The sequence below is a fragment of the Marmota monax genome, unplaced genomic scaffold (assembly GCF_021218885.2).
Source record: "Marmota monax isolate L192 unplaced genomic scaffold, Marmota_monax_Labrador192_F-V1.1 WCK01_AAM20220418_F8-fsc00013, whole genome shotgun sequence".
In the NCBI taxonomy this organism is placed as follows: Eukaryota; Metazoa; Chordata; class Mammalia; order Rodentia; family Sciuridae; genus Marmota; species Marmota monax.
In genome coordinates, this window is record NW_026692202.1 from 20821421 (window position 1) to 20841600 (window position 20180).

The window sequence follows — 20180 nt, forward strand, 5'->3', positions numbered from 1 at the left end:
TTATTGAACAAAGGACAAGAGTAAATGAGCATTGGAAGTCAGTATTTGTTATTTATAATCATTTGATAATATGGCATTCACATAGTTTCTTATAGACTGCTGACAGAGACCATGGTAGAGGTCAATACAGTTTCTACATAAACCACTTTTTAAATTAATGCTGAACTCAATTCTTAGTTTAGGTACTTGATTAAAAATACAATTTTAAGAAATATTTTCCCCCTCTGCTTACACAATGGGTCCAATATCAATTACCTAGGCATATCCTTATGTATTCGGATATATATTATTTACTGTGCACAAGATATACACCAAATTTAACAGAGTTAATGCATTTACGGGTATCCCTTGCTTTTTACCCAGAGGAAATAATTTGGCTCTGTATTTTGTTCAAATCCTATTCATTTACAGAAACAAAGCTGGCTTTGCAGAATTAAATGTGTCAGCAAGCAGCTACCTGAGAAGGGCAAAGCACAGAGTTCAGTCAAGGATAATGTAATTTGACACTAATTTGTTCTGTCTCATAATTTCAAATAGATGTTATAACCTGCATCATATTCTGTCCCTTCGATGTGACAAGTTTTGTTTTGGGCACTTTTGATACTGAAAGTAATCTCTCTTGAACTACTAGGCTGGCTGTTTTCTATGTCTCCCTTGTTAAATCACTGTGGGAGCAACTATGCCCGGAGTCTTACAGGTATCTTTAGTGGCTTAACTAGATTTCCTACTGGTTAGCTTCCCTTTCCCTCTCGCCGTCTCAGAGCCTTTTCTTTTTTCTCTTTAGCTCAGTTCCTTTTACTCTTTGGCTGTGTAGGGGATTTAAATTCCAACCCGGAACTCGGAATCACTCTCCTTGCCCGACGGGAGTCGTAGTTTCTGTGACTCCTCCCTTACCATCTTTCACGCCGATTCCTCCCCACAGAGTAAAACCACAACTCCCAGAATGCATCCTCGAGTGGGCCCGCCTCTATGCGCAGGCGCTCTGAGGCCGCAGGATTTGAATCGGCGGCGTTGTTATTGACGCCATATTGGGGCCGGCGGCGGTTGGAAGAGTCGTACAGTGGAGGGGGAAGCGGTTGGACGTGTTCGTTTGAGCTCCTGCTGCCGCAGCCACCTCGTAATCCCTCCCCATCGGCCGCCCTTCGGAAGCTTCTGAACGTACTAGGGTCTACTGGAAACCGCGTTCCAGCCTCACACCCCTCTGGGTTGGTATCTACTTCCGAAGGGAGCCGGTCTCGGCGCAGGAGCGCCTCTGGCGCGGCGCAAAGCTCGAACGGACGGCTGGGGCAGCCGGAGCCTCTTCCCGAGGAGCGGTGCCTGAGGAGGCGGAAGAGCCCCCCTGACGCGGCTGGCGTGCGTGCCGCCACCGCCCCTCGCGTTCTCGCCCGGACCGGCCCTGGCCACTGCCCCTGCCGCGGAGGCAGCGGCGGCGGCGGCACCTCTTTACTCGGCGGGCGCTCCAACACCCACCTGGCTCCTCCCGATCCCGTCGGCTAGGCTCTCTTAGAGTCCCCGGTCTTCCCCCCTTCCCTCGCCCTCCCCCTCCCCGACCCCACCCGAGCCGGGCGCCTCAGCTGCCTCCGGCCATGGCGTGCGGAGCCACTCTGAAAAGGACTCTGGATTTCGACCCGCTGCTGAGCCCGGCGTCCCCGAAGCGGAGGCGATGTACGCCATTGTCGGCGCCCACCTCGGCCGCTGCTTCCCCGTCGTCGGCGGCTGCAGCCACCGCCGCCTCCTTCTCGGCTGCGGCCGCCTCGCCGCAGAAGTATCTCCGAATGGAGCCGTCCCCCTTCGGCGATGTCTCCTCCCGCCTCACCACAGGTGGGACTGGGCCGGGTGGCTGCCAGGGTGGGCTTGGGGGCGCATGATGAAGCGGGTGGGGTGGGTGCTGGACTGTGGCCCTCGTTCTTAACTAAGTCCGGCGACCACATACGTTTCTTTTAATTAGCCCCCAGAGGTATGGAGGCACAATAGACATGGCCTGATGTTAAGGGAGGGTAGTCGGGAGGTTGAGTGGGTAGGGGCCGTGTCGTGCCGGTATTGTGGAGAAGGGGAAGATCCTTTTCTTTGGGCAGAATCACTGGAATTGAGTGTTTCCGTAGTAAGTAGCGACCCAGCGGAAACTATCAGAGAGGTCGATATTATTCATAAATCAGGCGAGAGAAAGGTCACATTTCACCCGAATCTCGATGTCTGTTGGCCTGAATCAATTGGTTGCAGCTATTAACTCTGGGACTGGGTGGTTTGAGGCGAGACGGCAGCCCCTCCTCCAGTTCAGACATGGCTGATTTTAGTATAGAGGGGGTGGGGGGTGGGGATGGATGTCACTGGGGCGAGATCTAGGCCTGTCATTAATCACCCACAAGAACGCCACTTTGGCTGAGTCAAGACCTGTTTCCCTAGCAGGGTCAACAACAAAGAAAATGCTCTTCCCGAGTACTGTAATGTGATCACACTGGGTCTAGACCTTGGGAAATCTTGAACTTTTAGTGAAATACAAATTATATTGAAAATTGAGGCTGAGTAGTTGCTTTTCCTTAGAAATGCCTTAATTTCTACTCAAAAAGTATGTTAAGAAAATAACTTAGCCTTAAAAATGAAAATAAAAACCTAAGATTCCAAGGGACTCCAGACTTATTTGCTTTTCATCTTGAAACATTTCCTGAAAGTGACTATGAGGAATGCCTTTGGCTGCTTTTTACAGCAAGTGTATGACCAGGTTTTTTTTTTTTTTTTTTGTACTTTAAATTCTTGTGTGCCCCTGGCACAGTCCTAGGATAGGCTTTTGTGGACTTGAAGTGTAAATCCGTTTCCTTTGTGTGTAGCATTCAAAGGTTTTGTGTGTGAGCCTGTGGTAATATCAGCCTTAGACAAAGCCTTTTCTTGGCTTGATTTTAAATGTCTTGTTATCATTAGCTTTAAAAAAAAGATGGATCGCTTCTCGGCCTTTTGGCTAAGATCAAGTGTAAAAAAAAGATGGAAATTATATTATCTCTATATTTTGCAACTTGTATTTAGAATTGACTCTACTAAGTGGGTTTTCTTAATGTCACTTTTTAAGATACCCTTTCCCAAATCCATGGAGAAACCTCAAATACCTAGATTACTATTTTTGCAATTAAATATTTGATCTGACTTTATGCTCTTTAAGAGTTGTAGCCAGTTTTAAAAGGAATTCACAGAATTTTATTTAATGAGGATACCTAAACTGTCTTTTATGTGAAGGCATTCACATAGGCATTGTTAGGCATTACTTAAAAACAAGAGAACCACCATTGACAAGAATGAGTTCCTTGTTGACATTTTGATTGTCTTTAGTGAAATATCTTTGAAAACTGAAACATCATGGGATCTATACTTAACTACTAATAAAGCCATTTCAAAGTAGCTGGAATAAACCAGCAATAAATTTAACTGGAGGTTGTGGATTAATACAGTCTTAGGTTTGTGAGTTAAAAAATAACTAAATGCTGTTTAGTCCAGCGTATAAACACCAGGGAGCTATATAACATGTTCCCTCACTTTAATGGGAACTTAGAATTGTGATCCTTTTGCAAATTAGTCGTTTCAGTGATATATTTGTAGCATTGATTAATACATTGGGCTCCTCATTATCTCAAATTTCAAATGAGCTGCAATAGTAAAAATCAGAATAATTGCTATTGTTAAAGCCAGCTGATTCAAATTCACATTCAGTTTCTGAAATGTTCTTATATTTTAATTTTCAAGGTGTTTTTTGACATCAATGTTGGAAGTTTGTTCATACCCTGGAGCCTAAAATCACATCCTAATTGATTTTTATTGAGTTTGCTAAAAATTATTTAGCTATTTCAGCTAATTGGAATATTAACTTAAAATGTTGACTGGAGAAAAAGTTAAATTTGCTGAAGTTCTGATTTGCTAAATGTTAATTTTTTACTGTAATTTACGACACTGAAAAAAGGTGTCTTTTATGACCAGTTTGGGGTATGCTTCTGTCTTGTTTTGTAATAATGTCATAATGGGAACTGTAGTATTATTCAGGTGTCCCAGAGCTTTCCCAGTTTTCCTGTTTCCAAACTTGAAAATAATTTTTTTCCAAGCACCCGACTTTTATTTTAACAGTGGTGATTCCTAAAAAAACAACTTTATATGAGTGAATGCCCATCTTTAGCTGAAATAAGTAGAACTAGGATTGAAGTAGACAAGGCTTACTAAATTCAGATTGACAGATTGCTAAATTGTTTTCTTTTCACTTCAGTTGAGTTCAGTGTAATTTAAATAAATTTAGAACTAGAGAACACATATATAGTATACAGTTTATCATCATTCTCCTATGGACACTTCCATACCAGTTATTTCTCATGGGTGAAGCTTAAGTTATGATATGGGTTATTAGTAGTATCAGGAACTGGGACATCTGCTTTAAACCCTAGTTATTATTCTAGTTATTATTTTAGTCATTCCAGGAAGGTGATTCCAAGTTTGACTTAATGACTGTTTTTGTTTAAGTCAATATTTTTCAAACTGTTGAAATTTAATAACTGGGAAAAAAGAATAGTGGAGCTGAAGGAAGTCAAGCTTGCTTTCTTATCCTCAAGACTTAGAGCTTTTATTATCTTAATTAACACTGTGGGTTTTGCTCGTTATTTTATCAAGTTCTGTTCATTGTAGATGATAATGGCAGGATAGAGTAGTGACAGATTATTTTGCCCTAGAGCTTTGAATTTGTTGACCGATCCTTTACAGGAAAAGTTTATGTACTCTGGTTTAGGGTGTTAGCAGTGAGGCTTATAATACTCCTGAGTGTGTAAAGGAAAAAGAGGATGATGAGTGAAGATGGGTAGGGGGAGAGAAGCATTAAATATGGTTGCAGAAGTGAATGCCTCCCAAAACTTTCACTTCTGTTGAGTTCAGTGTAATTTAAATAAATTTAGAACTAGACAAGTTAGTTGAAAAGAAATTCAAAGTGTTCTATCCTTTTCTATTGGTTTTTGAAACATCTATATTATTATCATTTAGCCAAGATTGTCATGACATTCTCAAGAAAGAAGTTATTTTCATAAAACCAAAATATTATGCAACATTACAAGAGACTGTCAGTCAAATCCAACACATTGTTTTCATAATTGTGCAGTGAATTAATGGTCTGGTGAAGAGAGCCTTCTGTAGATGTGTCAACTTCTTTCTCAGTTTGTTAGGCACATTAATACACATTGTTTATGGCTTGGTACCATTGCTCTAGTTTGTCTTAGGAATTGAGTTGGATGAAGAGTTAAATTCCTTTGTGAGAACTCATTGTATTTGCTGGAAACTTGCCATTAAAAATGGAAACTACAGCTTGTGAATGGGGAAGAGTTTACAGGAACATAGATTGTTCACTAGACATTGATTGCTTGCCTGCAAACAGAGACACCAGCTGGTTTAAATGAAATATAAATGGTTCTAGGCAAACAAATGAGATGTCTGTTGGAGGAGGCAACATCTCACTTCAGATGTCATTTATTTGAGCCAGAAGTTTGTTTTTTTTTTTTTTTTTAATATTTTGTGGTTATTTAGACAGCAGTTAACTTCTAATTTCTTAGTGGATTTGACAAATAAGTGTTTTTAATGATCTTTGTATTATGGATTTTTAAACCTAATATTTTATTTATGACTATATATGTAACTGCAGTTATTTCATAGTTCTATAAATTATGCCTTTAAGAATCCAAGTTGGAATTGGGCTGTAGTGCAGCAGTACAGCAAGCTAGCATGCATGAAAACAATGAGGACATGGTTTTTATCCTCAATACTGCAAAGTAGAAGAAAAAAAGAATCCTTTATAACCATTAAAAACAGTATAGTTATATTCATTTTGGGGGGGAGATGGAAGGTAGAAAAATGAAGCCAAACTTAGCACAGAAAGATGTAAGCTACATACAACTAGTTCAGAGGTTAGCTCCCTTTTTAGGTATGGATGCTATCAGCTCAGAACTACAGAAACATAATCTGAGATGTAAAGGAGAATAACTTCTTGTTATTGAATGGCTTTATAGGAAAAATAGGCTAAATATACTGAATATTACTCATATAAGTCTTTCCTACTAAGTGTTGAGATGTAGGGATAAAAACACTTTAGTTTTGAAAGACTGAAAATAAAGAGATTAAGGGGAACTGTCCAGTTTTGAGTATTTTTGCTATCTAAAAGAGAAGTTTTTTCCTACAAAAATGCAGAGTAATAGCATGAGTTGAGTTTGCACCTTTTGGATAGTTGGTTCATGAAAATAGTAATGGCATTGGGGGTGGGTATTTAAAGTCCTTATAACTGAATTTGGTAATTAGCAATTTGTGATTCTTGGAGCCCTTACCATTAACATTGTGCCTAATACAGATGACTCAGAATGTTCTCTGTGCATATGTGAATTTCTTGCCTTTGAGAAGATAACCTACTTTTTAAAAAGTATGAATGGGAAACACTTATTTAAATCTGTATGTACCAGCCTGGCATTTGTAGATATAACTAATTATAAATAGTGTAAAAATGGCCTCAGAGTTATTCTTATCTGTCATAATGTTTATCACAAATAAAACTTCAAAATGTTGAATTTTTTGAGTTATTCAGACCTTGGCATTTCCTAAGGCTCTTTGAGGTGCTAAAGTTTGGGGAGGGGGGGTTCAGTTTTGCGCATTAGTTCTGTATCACTTTTTTCTTTTTTTTTTTTTAAGCACTTGAAATATACTTGTCAGTATTTTTTCTAGATGGAAAACATAAGACTGCCTGCATTCCAATATTATAGTTTACAAAAATTTTACCATTATCATAGATTTGCTCATTTAAAGAAACATTTTCAAAACTTTACAAAATTTTGAGGAGAAAACATTTTGTAATGAAGTTCTAAGATATTTTCTAAAAGAATTGAAAAAGATGAAATGGTATGGCAACTACATTAAACAGGGAATCCTTGAGATAATTTAAAATTCTAGTGTATGTTCCTTTGTTAATTTTGATATTTATTTTAGGATTGTTGTCAGATTTTTACAGTAAAATAGACTTTGTAATCTTGGGAAGGTAGAATTTTTAAGAATGTGGTAGTGGTTGTGGTATTTGACCTTCTAGCCCTAGAAAAGCAGCATAGAATATACTTCTAGTTTTGTAGTATAGCTTACTTCTATCTTTTCCTTTAAAAGTTGAGTAAGTCAGTTTTTTATCTGTGAGATGTTATGGGCAAATCATACTGAGATATACTAGTGCTTTGGAACATTGTGATTTTATCAAAATTCTTTTCATTAGAATTTTGGGATTTGATTTAATTATATTCCTAGGTCTCATGTACTTCATTTTTTTCCCACTGTATTTAAAAATCTAAATTTCTCCTCTAATAAGTCACTTTTTCAAGTTCATCAGAATCCCTTTTGTGGTCTAAATTCTGTGCTGGTTAATCAAAGAACTATGTCTCTTGAGGGGCTGATAAATTGGCCATTATTGATGAATTCCATCCATAGGCTGGCTAAGCTTGAATAAAATGTAACAAAGATTTTTTTTTAAAGGTGTTAAAGCTTGTTTATATTCTGACCTTGGCATTCATTTTCATTTTTGTTAAGGTTTATTCTTACAAAACTCCCTCCCAAAAAAGTCAAACGGAAGGGGAGAAAGGGACTTAGAAGCGTTAGTTTTTGTTTTTGTGTTTAAAATAAGAGGGTGTTATTAAACTGACTTAGCAACTGAAGAATAAGAATATGAAGTGGGATTTGAAGAAAGTCTATCAAACATTACTGTTCCTGAAATTGCTTTTTAATTGTTAATAGGGGATTGCCTTGTTCTTAATGCTAAGATATAATTTTCTGGAAGAACTTTTTTATTATTTTTTTAAAAAATTGGTGCATTATGGTGGTACATAATGGTGGGATCTGTTGTTAGTACGTTTGCAAATATAACAATATAATTTGGCCAGTATTATTCCTGAGTATTTCCCCTTTCCTACTCCCTCTCCATGGTCCCTATCCTATACTGATTTCCTTTTGATTTTCATGAAGTCCCCTCTCCCCACCTTTCTTTTCCTTTTTCTTCTCTACCTCTGAAAGTACTTTTCTCAGTGTTAAAATTGGTTTAAAAGTATGGGAGATTTTAGTTGCTATGCCGGGATTGGGGAATCTGGTGCTCATTGTAACAGCCTCCAGTGGCCCAAGGTAGATAATGGTACATTATCAGAGGCTGGCATTATAACGCCTTGTACATGTGTGGCAATGCTGACCTCATTTAGAATAATTCTTAACATTTAAAACAATAAGACATTCTCATAGGAGCTAAATACTTGTCGTAAGAGAAGATAGTGTAGAGCCACTTTAGCCATCCCTTAATATAAATTTAAATTTCTGGATGTAAAATGAAGATTTCTTACCTGTTTTGCTATAGCCAGTGATCATTGTTTCAGGGCTCTAGATGGAAATTATGCTCTATTATGTTTACTACCTTCTTGATAAGCAAACTCTTTGAAGTTTCAGGGTGTGAAAGAATTACTATGTAGTTGTTACCCCTCTGTTCTGACATCTGCTTTTTAAAAATCAGTTTCCTCATTGTAATATATTGTAATTTTAGGTGCTTATGGAATACTGTAGTATTACACTATTATACTGTAGTTTTACAGTACTAGAGAGCAATAGATATTAACAGCTTGTGTCTTGAAGTCAGAACCTTATCGACACTAAATTTTAGAAACAAGACATTGAAGCAGAGCCTCATTTTTCTCATCTATAAAAATATACACACCTGCCTCATTGAGTGAGGAAATAGTCAAAATAGAGCAACCTCAAATGGAACTTTTAACATTGTCCCACAATACCACATTTCAGTTAAATAACCTTGTCCTTAATAGAGGCCATCAAATTTTTAAGTTTCCCAATACCTATACTATGACATTTGTGCCTATCCTATTTTTATTTTAGTATCATTGAAGGTTAAAGGAAATGATGAAAGCCCTTTACACATTAAGGGAAGGATTCCCCCCCCCACCCCCGAAAGGAACTTTATCCTCTTTATTATTATTATTTTTTTTCTCAACTGGATCTTTGCTTTTGAAATGAAATATTCTCAGGCCTCCCATTGGAAAATAAGTAAAACATCATCTTCCTCCTGCTGTCTTATATTCCTCCACTTTAAAACCAAATTAAAAGAGCTTTCAAGTCGCCTGCTTCTATTTCTTTGGTAATCAACTCCTAATGTATTTGTGCTTCAGACAGCTCTTGTCAAGTCACCAGTGAATTCCATGGCACTTAGTTTTCTGGTTTGACCTTTTTTTTAAATAGTATTCACCCTGTTGACATGCTCCTTTTTTTTCTTCTGTGATCACATTGTTTTCTTCCACCTCTCTGGCTGCTCTTTCTGTCTTCATCTGGCCATTAAATTTAGGAGTTCTTTAGTTTCAGGTTCAGTTCCATGCCTATCTTAATAGCTCCCTTGACACACATGATGCACAATAATTTATACCTTTAGTTCAGAGCATTTCTTTTTAGTTCTAGCCATGGGGAATTTGAACCTTTTATTGTCAGATTTTCCCAGTAGCCCCCCACCTCCCACCCGAAATCAGAATTTTTGTAAAATCTGTTGACTTTTGGCAATACTAGGGATCAGACCCTGGCCTTATACATGGTAGTTAAGCACTCAACGACTAAGCCACATCCCCAGCCCACAAATCTGTTGATTTTTAAAAGCTTACAAGTAATTTATAAAGTACATGGGATAAACAAAAGATGCCAGTGGGATTCCAGTCAATTCCAACACAAGTTATAATAGAAAAGTAAACACGTTTGTTCATCACCAAATGATAGTGATTAAATTTTAGAAAGAAAGTATGTTAGGAGAGATGACAGAAGCAGTATATATAGTGTCATGTAGTAAATCTCAGTAGGTCTATTCAACTTAAATTAATTTGCAGATTTTCCTAGGTATGTCTAACTTAGAACTTACAAAACCATTCAGGTGAGGGTGGTAAAATGAATTTAGCTCATTGGCTTAGGTATTTTTGTAATTATTCCAGCTGTCAATGCTTTCCTTCCCCTCTCCATTCACTAGTAAGAACTACCTTTTTTTTTTTTTTTTTAAAGTCACATTAAAAGAGTTACTTTAAACAAGGACTAGACACTAAAGTACCCATACATAGTTCCAGACAAGTAATATAAATCAGTGATGGAAACTAGGTGGGTATTAGCAAATTCCAGTCTTGCTATGGACCAGCAGCTCTGCCCATCAGAATCTACGTTTTAAGAAGATTGCCCAGTATGGCCATAAATTCACACCTTTTTTTTTTTTTTTTTAAGTATTCAAGTTAAACAGGGCTTGATTTGGTCTGCAAGTCACCCATTTATAAATTCTGGTTTCCAGGTATACTCAATTTTGGTGGGTGTTGGGGCAGGCTGGGTAGTGCCCTAGCAAGTCATGATAGGAAATGGGTTTGTACTTCAGCTTGATTGTGCTGCTCTAGAGTCTCAAAGAATTTGTTCTCTCAGTCTTTGCAGACTGGCTGAGGTTCTAAATTTACATTATATATTTTACTTTACAAGGTGTTCATTTTCTTACAGTAGGAAGAAAAATTATAATCACTACAAGGTCACGGTATATTATTTCATTGATACTAAATAGCCAGTGATAATTTATTTGACATAAGTGATTGGACTTGTCAGAATCCTATAGATAAATCTAAGTTACTTTGCCTTCATGCCTCAGGTGGGGGTAGTAGGGTAGGAGCTGGACCTCTTGCTTCTGAACCAAATGGAACCATGCACACTTTGGGTTTTGAATTTTGGATGGTTCAGTTTCCTTTCTTTTCCCTGTTCACAGACTTAAAATTTCTTAGCTTGTAAGCTATTTGAGAAGATACCTGTAAGTAGTTCAAGATTCATGCTAATCTAGATAGCGGTTAAAATTTTAGCTGTACATTGACTATGTGATGTTAGAATTTGGTTCCAGATCCAAGAATATAAGAATTACTTTAGTTTCTAAACAGATGTTCCTGGGAAGATAGCTGGTTTTGAAGGTGTATCTCCATAGTAACCTCCATTTGTATATGTTTTAATTTACAAAGTGGACATGACAATGTATAAGATGCATTTCAAAACTACAGATTTGTTCTATTACTGTATTTGAAACAATTTCTTAGTTTTTGGTCTTAATGGCTACTGTAGATTTTCTGAACTTAATTGTACAGATTTTTCTTATCATTTGTATCCCTATTTAGAAATGACAAACTTTCAGGACTTTTTTTTTAGGGTTTTTTTTTTTAATGTTTTGTTTTTGAGGAGGGGCCTAGATACCCATTTTTACCCCAAAGATACTTCCTAAGAGAAATAAATGCCAATCAAAGTGATATAAAAGGTTATCTCATACATATAAACTTAAAACTGTTCATGAAACATTAATGTTTGAGCTAGTAATTTCAGTGGGAAATTAAAGCTTTATGGGTCTGGATGGAGCACAATTGAATTTCACATACTTTTTTTTTTTTAAATTCATGGATCCTAGAAAGGTATTTGTCACTTCTCTCTTCCCCAATTTGTGGTACTCCTTTAAACATATTTTTAGTTGGTTCTCTGTCCAAGCTCCTTGCCTTGAACACAGTCCCATCTTGATACTGTTTTTCTTATTCTCATCAATTCAGCTGTTCAATTTTTTTTTAATCCCATAACTACTTTCTCATGTTTGATTGTCAAATCTTATTCATTATATCCAGGGATTTTAAGGCATCAGTGGAAACTAAAAAGAGGCTTTTGGGGGGTGAGAGTGTACCAGGGGTTGAACTCAGAGGCACGCAACCACTGAGCCACATCCCCAGCCCTGTTTTGTACTTTATATTTAGTCACAGGTCTCACTGAGTTGATTGGTGCCTTGCTGTTGCTGAGGCTGGCTTTTGAACTCCTGCCTCAGCTGCCGAGACTATAGATTTGTGTCACTGTGCCCACCTGAGGGCCCCACCTCCATTCACCTAAATTAAAAAAATATATAGCAAAGGAATAAGTGCTGACTCATTGTTATGACTTACCTATTAAGGAGGGGACTTTTATTAGCAATTTTAGCAGCATTTACTAGATTGGCGGATGAAAATCTTAAAGTCAGAATTTGCGGCTATTTTACTTAATAGTTTATGATAAAAGAGTAAGGTTTTTGAGATTTTAGCAGCTGATAATGCAAATGAAGCTTTGACATTTTTTAAATGGACTGTGTGTTGGCAACACAGTGTCAAATGTTGCATATTCTTAGAATATAATACTTAAGAGTATGTAAATGTGCATAAACTTGCTAGTTTGATAAGACAAGGCTTGAGAGAACTTTTGGAGTGATGGATCTAAATAGCTTAAGTAGACAAGTATGGAAGGCATTCATCAAGCTGGTCTAGTAGCACCTTATGTCAAATATCTAGGTTTGGCCTATCAATATGAGTTGTAAAATATTGAATCTGGGAACATTTCTTGAGTTAATCATCTTTAAAACAGTTTAAACCCTTGAACTGTGAGCTTGAGGCTTGTAGTTAGCTGTTTGTGACTTGTGCTACCGAGATCTTGGCCAAGTTAAAACGGACAATTTTTCTGCATAACACTGTAGATCACGTTACCAGTATTAGAACATTTGAGGGCACAGTGTGGCTTAGGTGACATAGTTGCATCATATTAGATGTGAAAAGCAGTACAGGCAGGCAATAGCATTCAAAGTTCTTCAGCTCTTTAACTGACAGTATCAAGTGTTGGCAAGGATGTAGAGCAGCTGGAACTCTTAATACAGTTAAGGTGGTAGGAATGCAAAGTGGTAAAATCACTCTGGAAAACATTTTGGTAGTTTCTTACAAACTAAAACCATTTGCTTATGAAGTCAATCCCATTCCTAGGTATTTACCTAAGAAAAATTAAAATATGTTCACCCTAAGACTGGTACGTGAATATTCATAATAGCCCTAAATTGAAAAGAATCCAAATGTCCTTTAATGGAATAAATTAGTACATACATGTATACACCACAAAATAAAAAGAAATTACTGATTCATTCAACATAAATGAATCTCAAACATATGAACTTAATACAATATAAAATCTGTGTAAATAGTTGTTAGGTTATGTTTTTTTAGAGAATAATGACAAGAAAAATGTACTACCTGTACAGATGTTATTTTTTAAAAATACTTTGCTCTCTGGTTGTTTAAATCTACAGATACAGAGGGCCAGCTGTAATAACAAGTTGAGTGTTGGCAAATGGTGGTTGTGTGTGTGTGTGGGTGGGGGAGGGGGTGAGATTAACTGCAAAGGAGGAGCCTGAGAAAACTTTTGGAGTGATGAAGGTTGTGATGGTTCCAAGACTGTATGTACTTTGTCTGAACTCAATCATATATTTAAATTGGTGAATTCTGTCATTTGTAAATTATACCTTAAAATTCCTGTTAGTGATGTCAGTTAAGTATCAGGTGATGTGGAGGTTTACAAAGCTAAATTTCAAAAAAATTTACTGTATCGTAATCCTGGGTTTGTTGCAGACATTCTTTCCGTGTATTTTAGTTGTGCTTTCATTGATTTGGGTGTGAAGCCAGCAGCAAAGGAAGACTGAAGTAATCTGAGAATGGCTATGTAATAATCAGTGAATATATACACATGTATGTGTCACACAAAAGGTAGATGTTAAAGTCAAGTTATTCTGAGCTAGTAGCTCCTTAAGTTTGGGAATAAAATTTAAGATGCACTGAATGATACATTTGATCAGGATGTTAGTACTAGCTTTGAACAGAAAGTGATAAGTGAGTGAAACTTGCTGCTTGTCATTATCAGAGATCAAAATATCACCTTTAAAACCTTTTAGAATATTATTACTGAAAGGAGTTCTGTTGTTTAAAAAAGTATTTATGCTTGCCCTGATTAATAAAGTATGTTGTATTAGTTTTATTGACACCTCTGATGAATATTAGGAAACCCATTTATATCTGGGTTAACTTGTCATTCAATAGAGAGTAATTTTAATTCACACTGGTTAACTTCATTTTAAAATTATGAACTATTTCACCTAAATGAAAGACTGAAAGTAACATAACCCATATTAAACAAAATGTGAACACCTTAAAAAAATGTTAAATACTAAAGCCAACACAACCAAACTGAAGCTAAATCATTCCAATGTGTGCTTTTGTATTTAAACCACAAATTCATGTACAAACATTTTGTTTACAAAGTTAAATTATCTTTTGCAGCTTTTTTTCCCCAGTTAAAATAATGCTTTAGGGAAGTTTTCATGTTTTAAAGCTTCACTGTACAATCAAATGTTAAAAGTTATACTGTACTATGAACTTTTTATTAAGTTGTTGCAATTTCATTTTTGCTTAATCTTGTTTTGGATTAGGATTAGTAAGCATAGATAATTTATTAATTTGGGAGCAGTGGGGGTAGTGGAAACCTTAGGAACTTTTTGGAGAGGCCAAATGGTAACTATTTTGAATTACAACTCTTTCTGAAATAAATCATACTGACTTAAAGACACACAGGATAAATTTTACCTATTTTAATGGCTGTGATTAAATATAACTGCATTGTGGTATAGTAGTACTTATTTATTAGGAGAGCCTGTTATACTCTATAAATGTTTTTCCCCAGAGATTCAGAGTGTTTTACTGTTAATGCTGGAATATTCGTAGGTTCTTCCCAGCTTAATATTAATGGCCATAACTATTTTATGTATGATGATATTTTAGTATCCACCTACTGTTACTTCTTACCAGTGTATGTTGCGTATACAGAATCCTCCCTCTTTTAATTATTTATGGGCTTGGCAGTATATCTTCATTTAATAGTGCTAAATGTGGTGAATAAATGAGCTTGAGTTTGGGACTCTTAAGAATGTTTTTGTACTCCCTGACCATTATTTGGAACAGAAACTTATTTTTTTTGCTAGTCAGTGTTCAAAGAAGTATTTCTGTTGAATAGCTGAATTCCAGGTGATGTGTATATGCTGTTTTTGAGCAAGTGTCTCAACATGTACTAAAACGAATACCTCCAAAAATATCAGTCTTCTGTAATATCTGAATGGAATATTTGGATAGATTGGACCTACTAAATAATTGTTAGAAAGCTGACCTTTCTTTAACTTCAAAGTTTTTATCTTGCCAAATTTTAACTCTCTTTCTTTTAGAACAAATTCTGTACAACATAAAACAAGAGTATAAACGCATGCAGAAGAGAAGACATTTAGAAACTAGTTTCCAACAGACAGATCCAGGTTGTAGTTCTGATGCACAGCCACATGCATTTCTCCTCAGTGGACCAGCTTCACCAGGTAACAGTAAACTTTAATACATGAAAAGAAATATTATTCACTATGGGGAAAGTTTAATTCAAAATCAAGCTCCTTTCTCCCCCAAGATTAATAATGTGTTTATACGCATGTGTGTAATGAATAATATCTTAAAAATATGGTACAAAATAAGTAATCACAACCTAGATTCCCACTAACCAAAGACAATCACCTAACCTCCATTTTAAAGAAAATTTAACAGTATAGCCTATGCTTTATTAGGTAACTTGCATGGCGGATGCTCTGCCCTTTTATGGTTTTCCTTGATTACTTAACTGTCAATTAGATTATGAAGTTGAGTTAACAGAATTTAAAGAAATAACCCTGTATACATAATTGTCATACATTTGTTTTATTGGGATGGATTCCTGAAGGTGAATTCTTAACATATCTTGTTAGAGGGACTTATTTATTTGCAGATAAACTTTATTGGGGACCAGATGTGAGTGGGTGAATCCCCAGGGTAAGAGGAGGTGAGGGTGGGACCTAGACTGTATCAACAAGAGACCAAGATCATTATCATTTCATTGTCAGTTTACTTCTTAGATGATCAGTTAACAGGCAGCCTTCACAAAGGGGGAATTTGAAAGTAAGATAGTAATTATGAACTAAAGTTGGTATACTTTACTCTGGTAAATAGATATGGGTGTAATAAATACAGTTAACTGGTCCTAGCCATGCAGGTTGTAAGGAGCAAGAGAATTGAGAGGAATAGGAGGCACTGGGGCACACAAAGCAAGATGAAAACAGTTGACAGCAGATGTGTGTGTGCTTGTGTGTTTATAAAGTACTTGCAATGATGTAACAGATGGCCATCATAAACCTGAGTTCTCAAAAAGATAAATGTCAATACTTTTAATCTGGGAGTGATGTTTTTGAAAGATCAAAGTGCCTTAAGTGATTCTTGAAGAGGAATGCATTTCTGAAGAAATTCTTTATATGAAGTATTTCACTCTCTGATAATGCCATATCTAGATTCCAGAATGTTCTCTAGAGTAAATTTCTATAAAGGGGATCATGCTGTACTTTTAAAAAAATTATAAAGGATTTATTGTGCCAATAAAATAATCTTTTTTTTAAATGATGGAAAAACCCCTCTAAATTAGAAGAGTTTGGAAAATGAGGGTAGTACTTGTATAAAAATGGTGGAATAATAATCCCCGGTTTCTTGTAAGACACTTACTGAATGTCTTTTTAAGTATGTAATTATTTGTTAACTCTTAATATAAAATTAAGTTGGTCATTATTTCTTTTTGGAAAGTTTGTAATCTGTTCACTAAAACCCTTTATGGTAGGATATGTGCTAGAAAGGAGTTAAGTTTTATAATGGGACTCACCCGTCACTGGAATGTTTTAAAGCTTTGTCCACTCATCTGAGAATTTTCTCCTTATATTTTATTACCTCATGCTGTTTGTAGAGTCTCAAGCTGATAGAATTATTATTGCTTTTAAACCTGTTGTTAGACTGCTTGGGAAATCCTATGCTAAAAACTGATTTTAAAATAGGATTTAATATCACTATCAAAAAAATATCTAGATGAAATCTCTTTAGATAGAAGATGCGTACTATCATGGCCCTAAATCATCAGGTATTTTTTGTTCACATTGTATATAGGGACTTCATCTGCAACATCCTCACCATTAAAAAAAGAACAGCCCTTATTTACTCTACGGCAGGTTGGGATGATCTGCGAACGCTTGTTGAAAGAACGCGAAGAGAAAGTTCGAGAAGAGTATGAAGAAATATTGAACACAAAACTTGCAGGTAATACGAGTTTTTAGAGTGTCTCAGAAGCTCATTGTAAGCAGTGCATTATTTCCCATGTGTACATTGTATCAGTTAAATTACACTGTTCTGTACACTGGTACACATGTTTTCTGGGAACAAGGAATTTCATTTTAATAAAGGACATCAACTGCCTTCTAGCTATGTACCACCTTAGTGACCTCAGGAAAGAGTTTTGTAGATTAGCAACAGTATTAGTGATTTTATATTTTTCTTTTCACATACGAATCCTGTGCTATTACTATTTCAGTTTAGTTGTGGATTTTTGGATTTATGTCTTTCACAATAACTTTGTTATTTTTGTTTTAAAGAGAGAGAATTTTTTAATATTTATTTTTTTAGTTTCCGGTGGACACAACATTTTTATTTTTATGTGGTGCTAAGGATCGAACCCAGTGCCCCGCGCATGCCAGGTGAGCGCGCTACCGCTTGAGCCTCATCCCCAGCCCCAATAACTTTTTTTTTTTTTTTTTAAAGACAGAGAGGGAGGGAGAGAGAATTTTAATATTTATTTTTTAGTTCTTGGCAGATACAACATCTTTGTATGTGGTGCTGAGGATCGAACCCAGGCCGCACACATGCTAGGCGAGGGCGCTACTGCTTGAGCCACATCCCCAGCCCCCCAATAACTTTGTTATCAATGTAAATATTTTTAATGTATGGTAATTTGATCATGTTTCTAATTTTAAGCTCCAGATTTTATTATAGCTATTAATTTGCTCATAATAATTTTTTTCTTGATATCTGATTAGAAAACATGTTGTTTTTTTTTTGTTACTTTGTTGACATTTCCTCTCACTGTAATAAATTGCTGTTCATAGACAACTTAAAATAAAACTTTGGTTATATCCTAAGCTTAATGCTGTCTGATACACTATTACTACTGAGTTTATTATGTGTCAACTTTGAATTGTTTCAGATATTTTCTACTTGTAGTTATCTGATTTTATTAGGCCATTTTGCAAGTCATGTGATGGACATGTCCCTTTATTTATAGAACAATATGATGCATTTGTGAAGTTTACACATGATCAGATAATGCGACGATATGGAGAACAGCCTGCTAGTTGTAAGTACTTGCCTTTGAATTATAAATCGAAAACAAAAACATCTATTAAAAAGAAAATTATTTTCGTATTCAAGAATACACTTTTAACAGAAAATGATGGAGAAAAAGCCTGGAAGGAATAAGCACACAACTTTTGTAAGGCTTACTTAATTATCTAGGGGCAGTATCTGGAACGAATATCTAATGTATTTTAATTTTGCTATGAAAATATTTAAATTTTGACCTGTTCTTTGCACTAATTTTCCTTTTCTCCTCTTTCTAGATGTTTCATGAATCAAGTTTTCTGCAATTGTGGGCTGCCTTATTTCTTGTTGAGTTGTTGCAGGAGGTCCCAATTTCAACATGCAACAATGCCAATATTCCCTGTGAATGCAGGTTATGTCAAGCTTTCGTCAGTGGCAACCACTCTTAGGCAGCAGCAACTGGTTTTGGAAATTTCCCTGATGTCAGTACCACCTGGATGTGGACCTTTGCTACCTGTATTAATACCAGTGGCCTCACTTTGCTGTATCATTACAATTTGGCTTCTCATATTAATATGTTTGAAAAGGATTAAAGCTGGTATTCTAGAACATGCCCTTCATTGGTTGTGTAAATAAAACTGTAGAATGACACTTCAGATGAAGTTAGTGTGATTTTAATTGTGCACTACAACCAAACTGTAACCAGTTATTAATAATTTAGAATGTAATCCCAGGACAATATTGAGCAAATAGCCTACAGTACTTCCTGTCAAATAGTGAAGGAGGAGGGCATTTCTGTATTCCAGGACTTCTTGGGGTTTCAGAATGGGTTTATATGATTTTTCTTTCCTTTTTTTTTTTGGTAGTTTTATTTATTCTATCAGTCTTTTTAACAAATGTTTATTGCTGCATTTTTTTCCCCAGTGTACCATTGTTTTACTGCCCTTGTAGTACTGGAATTTAGTTGGAAAAATAAAACATTTACTTCTATCCTGCTTGTTTTTTAAATGTACAAATGGGTAGTATTTGAATAAAGCCAGTGTTTTAAATGTAAGCATTTTCTAGGACTCAATTAAGTAAATTTTTCTGGTAAGATTTAAAATTTGAGTGCTATTTCAAAAAGTTGCGTTCTGATTCTAAATTACTTCTGTAACTTGTAACATTTTCTGCATAATAATATATTACCTCATAGATAGTTCTAAGAGCTCTAGAATTTTTACCTAAAAGGCATCAATAGAATCCAATTTTTTTTTTAAGGACGTGATATTTGATGTGCAAGAAAGCATGACTCAGCAAATTTAACTCACTTTCCCTGAGTGGCTTCTAGACCCAGCTTTCTTTCAATAAGTGAGCTTCAGTGAATTTGTCTGTTGAAAACTAACAGCATATTTCCGCTGATTACCCAAATCCTAAATATACTGGAACATAAACCTTTATAAGTGATTCAGTTAGTAGAACAAGGGAAAAGTTTTTTTCTTTTTAATTTTAGCAATTGTATTTCACCAATTCTTCGAGAATCTTAAAAGGTATTGGCTTAGTACTACGATTCTCAATCTCAGCATTACTGACAATTTTGGCCAGATTGTACCTGTGTTCTGCAGGGAGTTTAACAAACAACATCCCTGGCCAGTTACCCTCCTCCTCAAGTTGTGACGACCATATGTCTCATTGCTAAGTCCCAGCCAAGAAGTACCAGTTTAATGGGTAACATTTTTTAGGAGAGTGGAAACAGTAAGTTAAAATATGGAGGCATGGGAATACAGTGAATGTAAACATGCTTTAACCCTTGTTAACCTTAGGACAAAACTGGATATTCTTTTGTTAAATAAGCATTTGTGAATTTTCACTGATATAACCCAGCTGTTAACAAATTTTTATGTTTGGAAGGCAAAATCAGCTGAACGGGAAAAAATGCTAGCAATCTGAAAAGTCATAAGAGTTTCAATTTTAGATATAACTTCATTAAACTTTCCTTCACAGCTAAATTTCTGCATTATTATCTTACCAAAAAGTTCTATTTTACATTTAAAATAAGTAGTAGTCTAAGAGAATTCAAGAAAGTTAATGTACAGGATTCTTGGATTTAGT

At 35.9% G+C, this 20180-nt stretch overlaps 1 protein-coding gene and 1 pseudogene across 1 annotated transcript; both read left to right on the forward strand.

The window, feature by feature from the left end:
* The first annotated feature begins 1012 nt into the window (after positions 1-1012).
* Positions 1013-18748, forward strand: Akirin2 (akirin 2). The gene is made up of 5 exons (XM_046431652.2): positions 1013-1821; positions 15113-15256; positions 16890-17039; positions 18058-18129; positions 18392-18748. The coding sequence occupies exons 1-5, from the start codon at positions 1587-1589 to the stop codon at positions 18400-18402; spliced, it is 612 nt and encodes a 203-aa protein (XP_046287608.1). The 5' UTR covers positions 1013-1586; the 3' UTR covers positions 18403-18748.
* LOC124085088 (U2 spliceosomal RNA) lies at positions 2934-3076 on the forward strand (annotated as a pseudogene).
* Positions 18749-20180: the final 1432 nt, after the last annotated feature.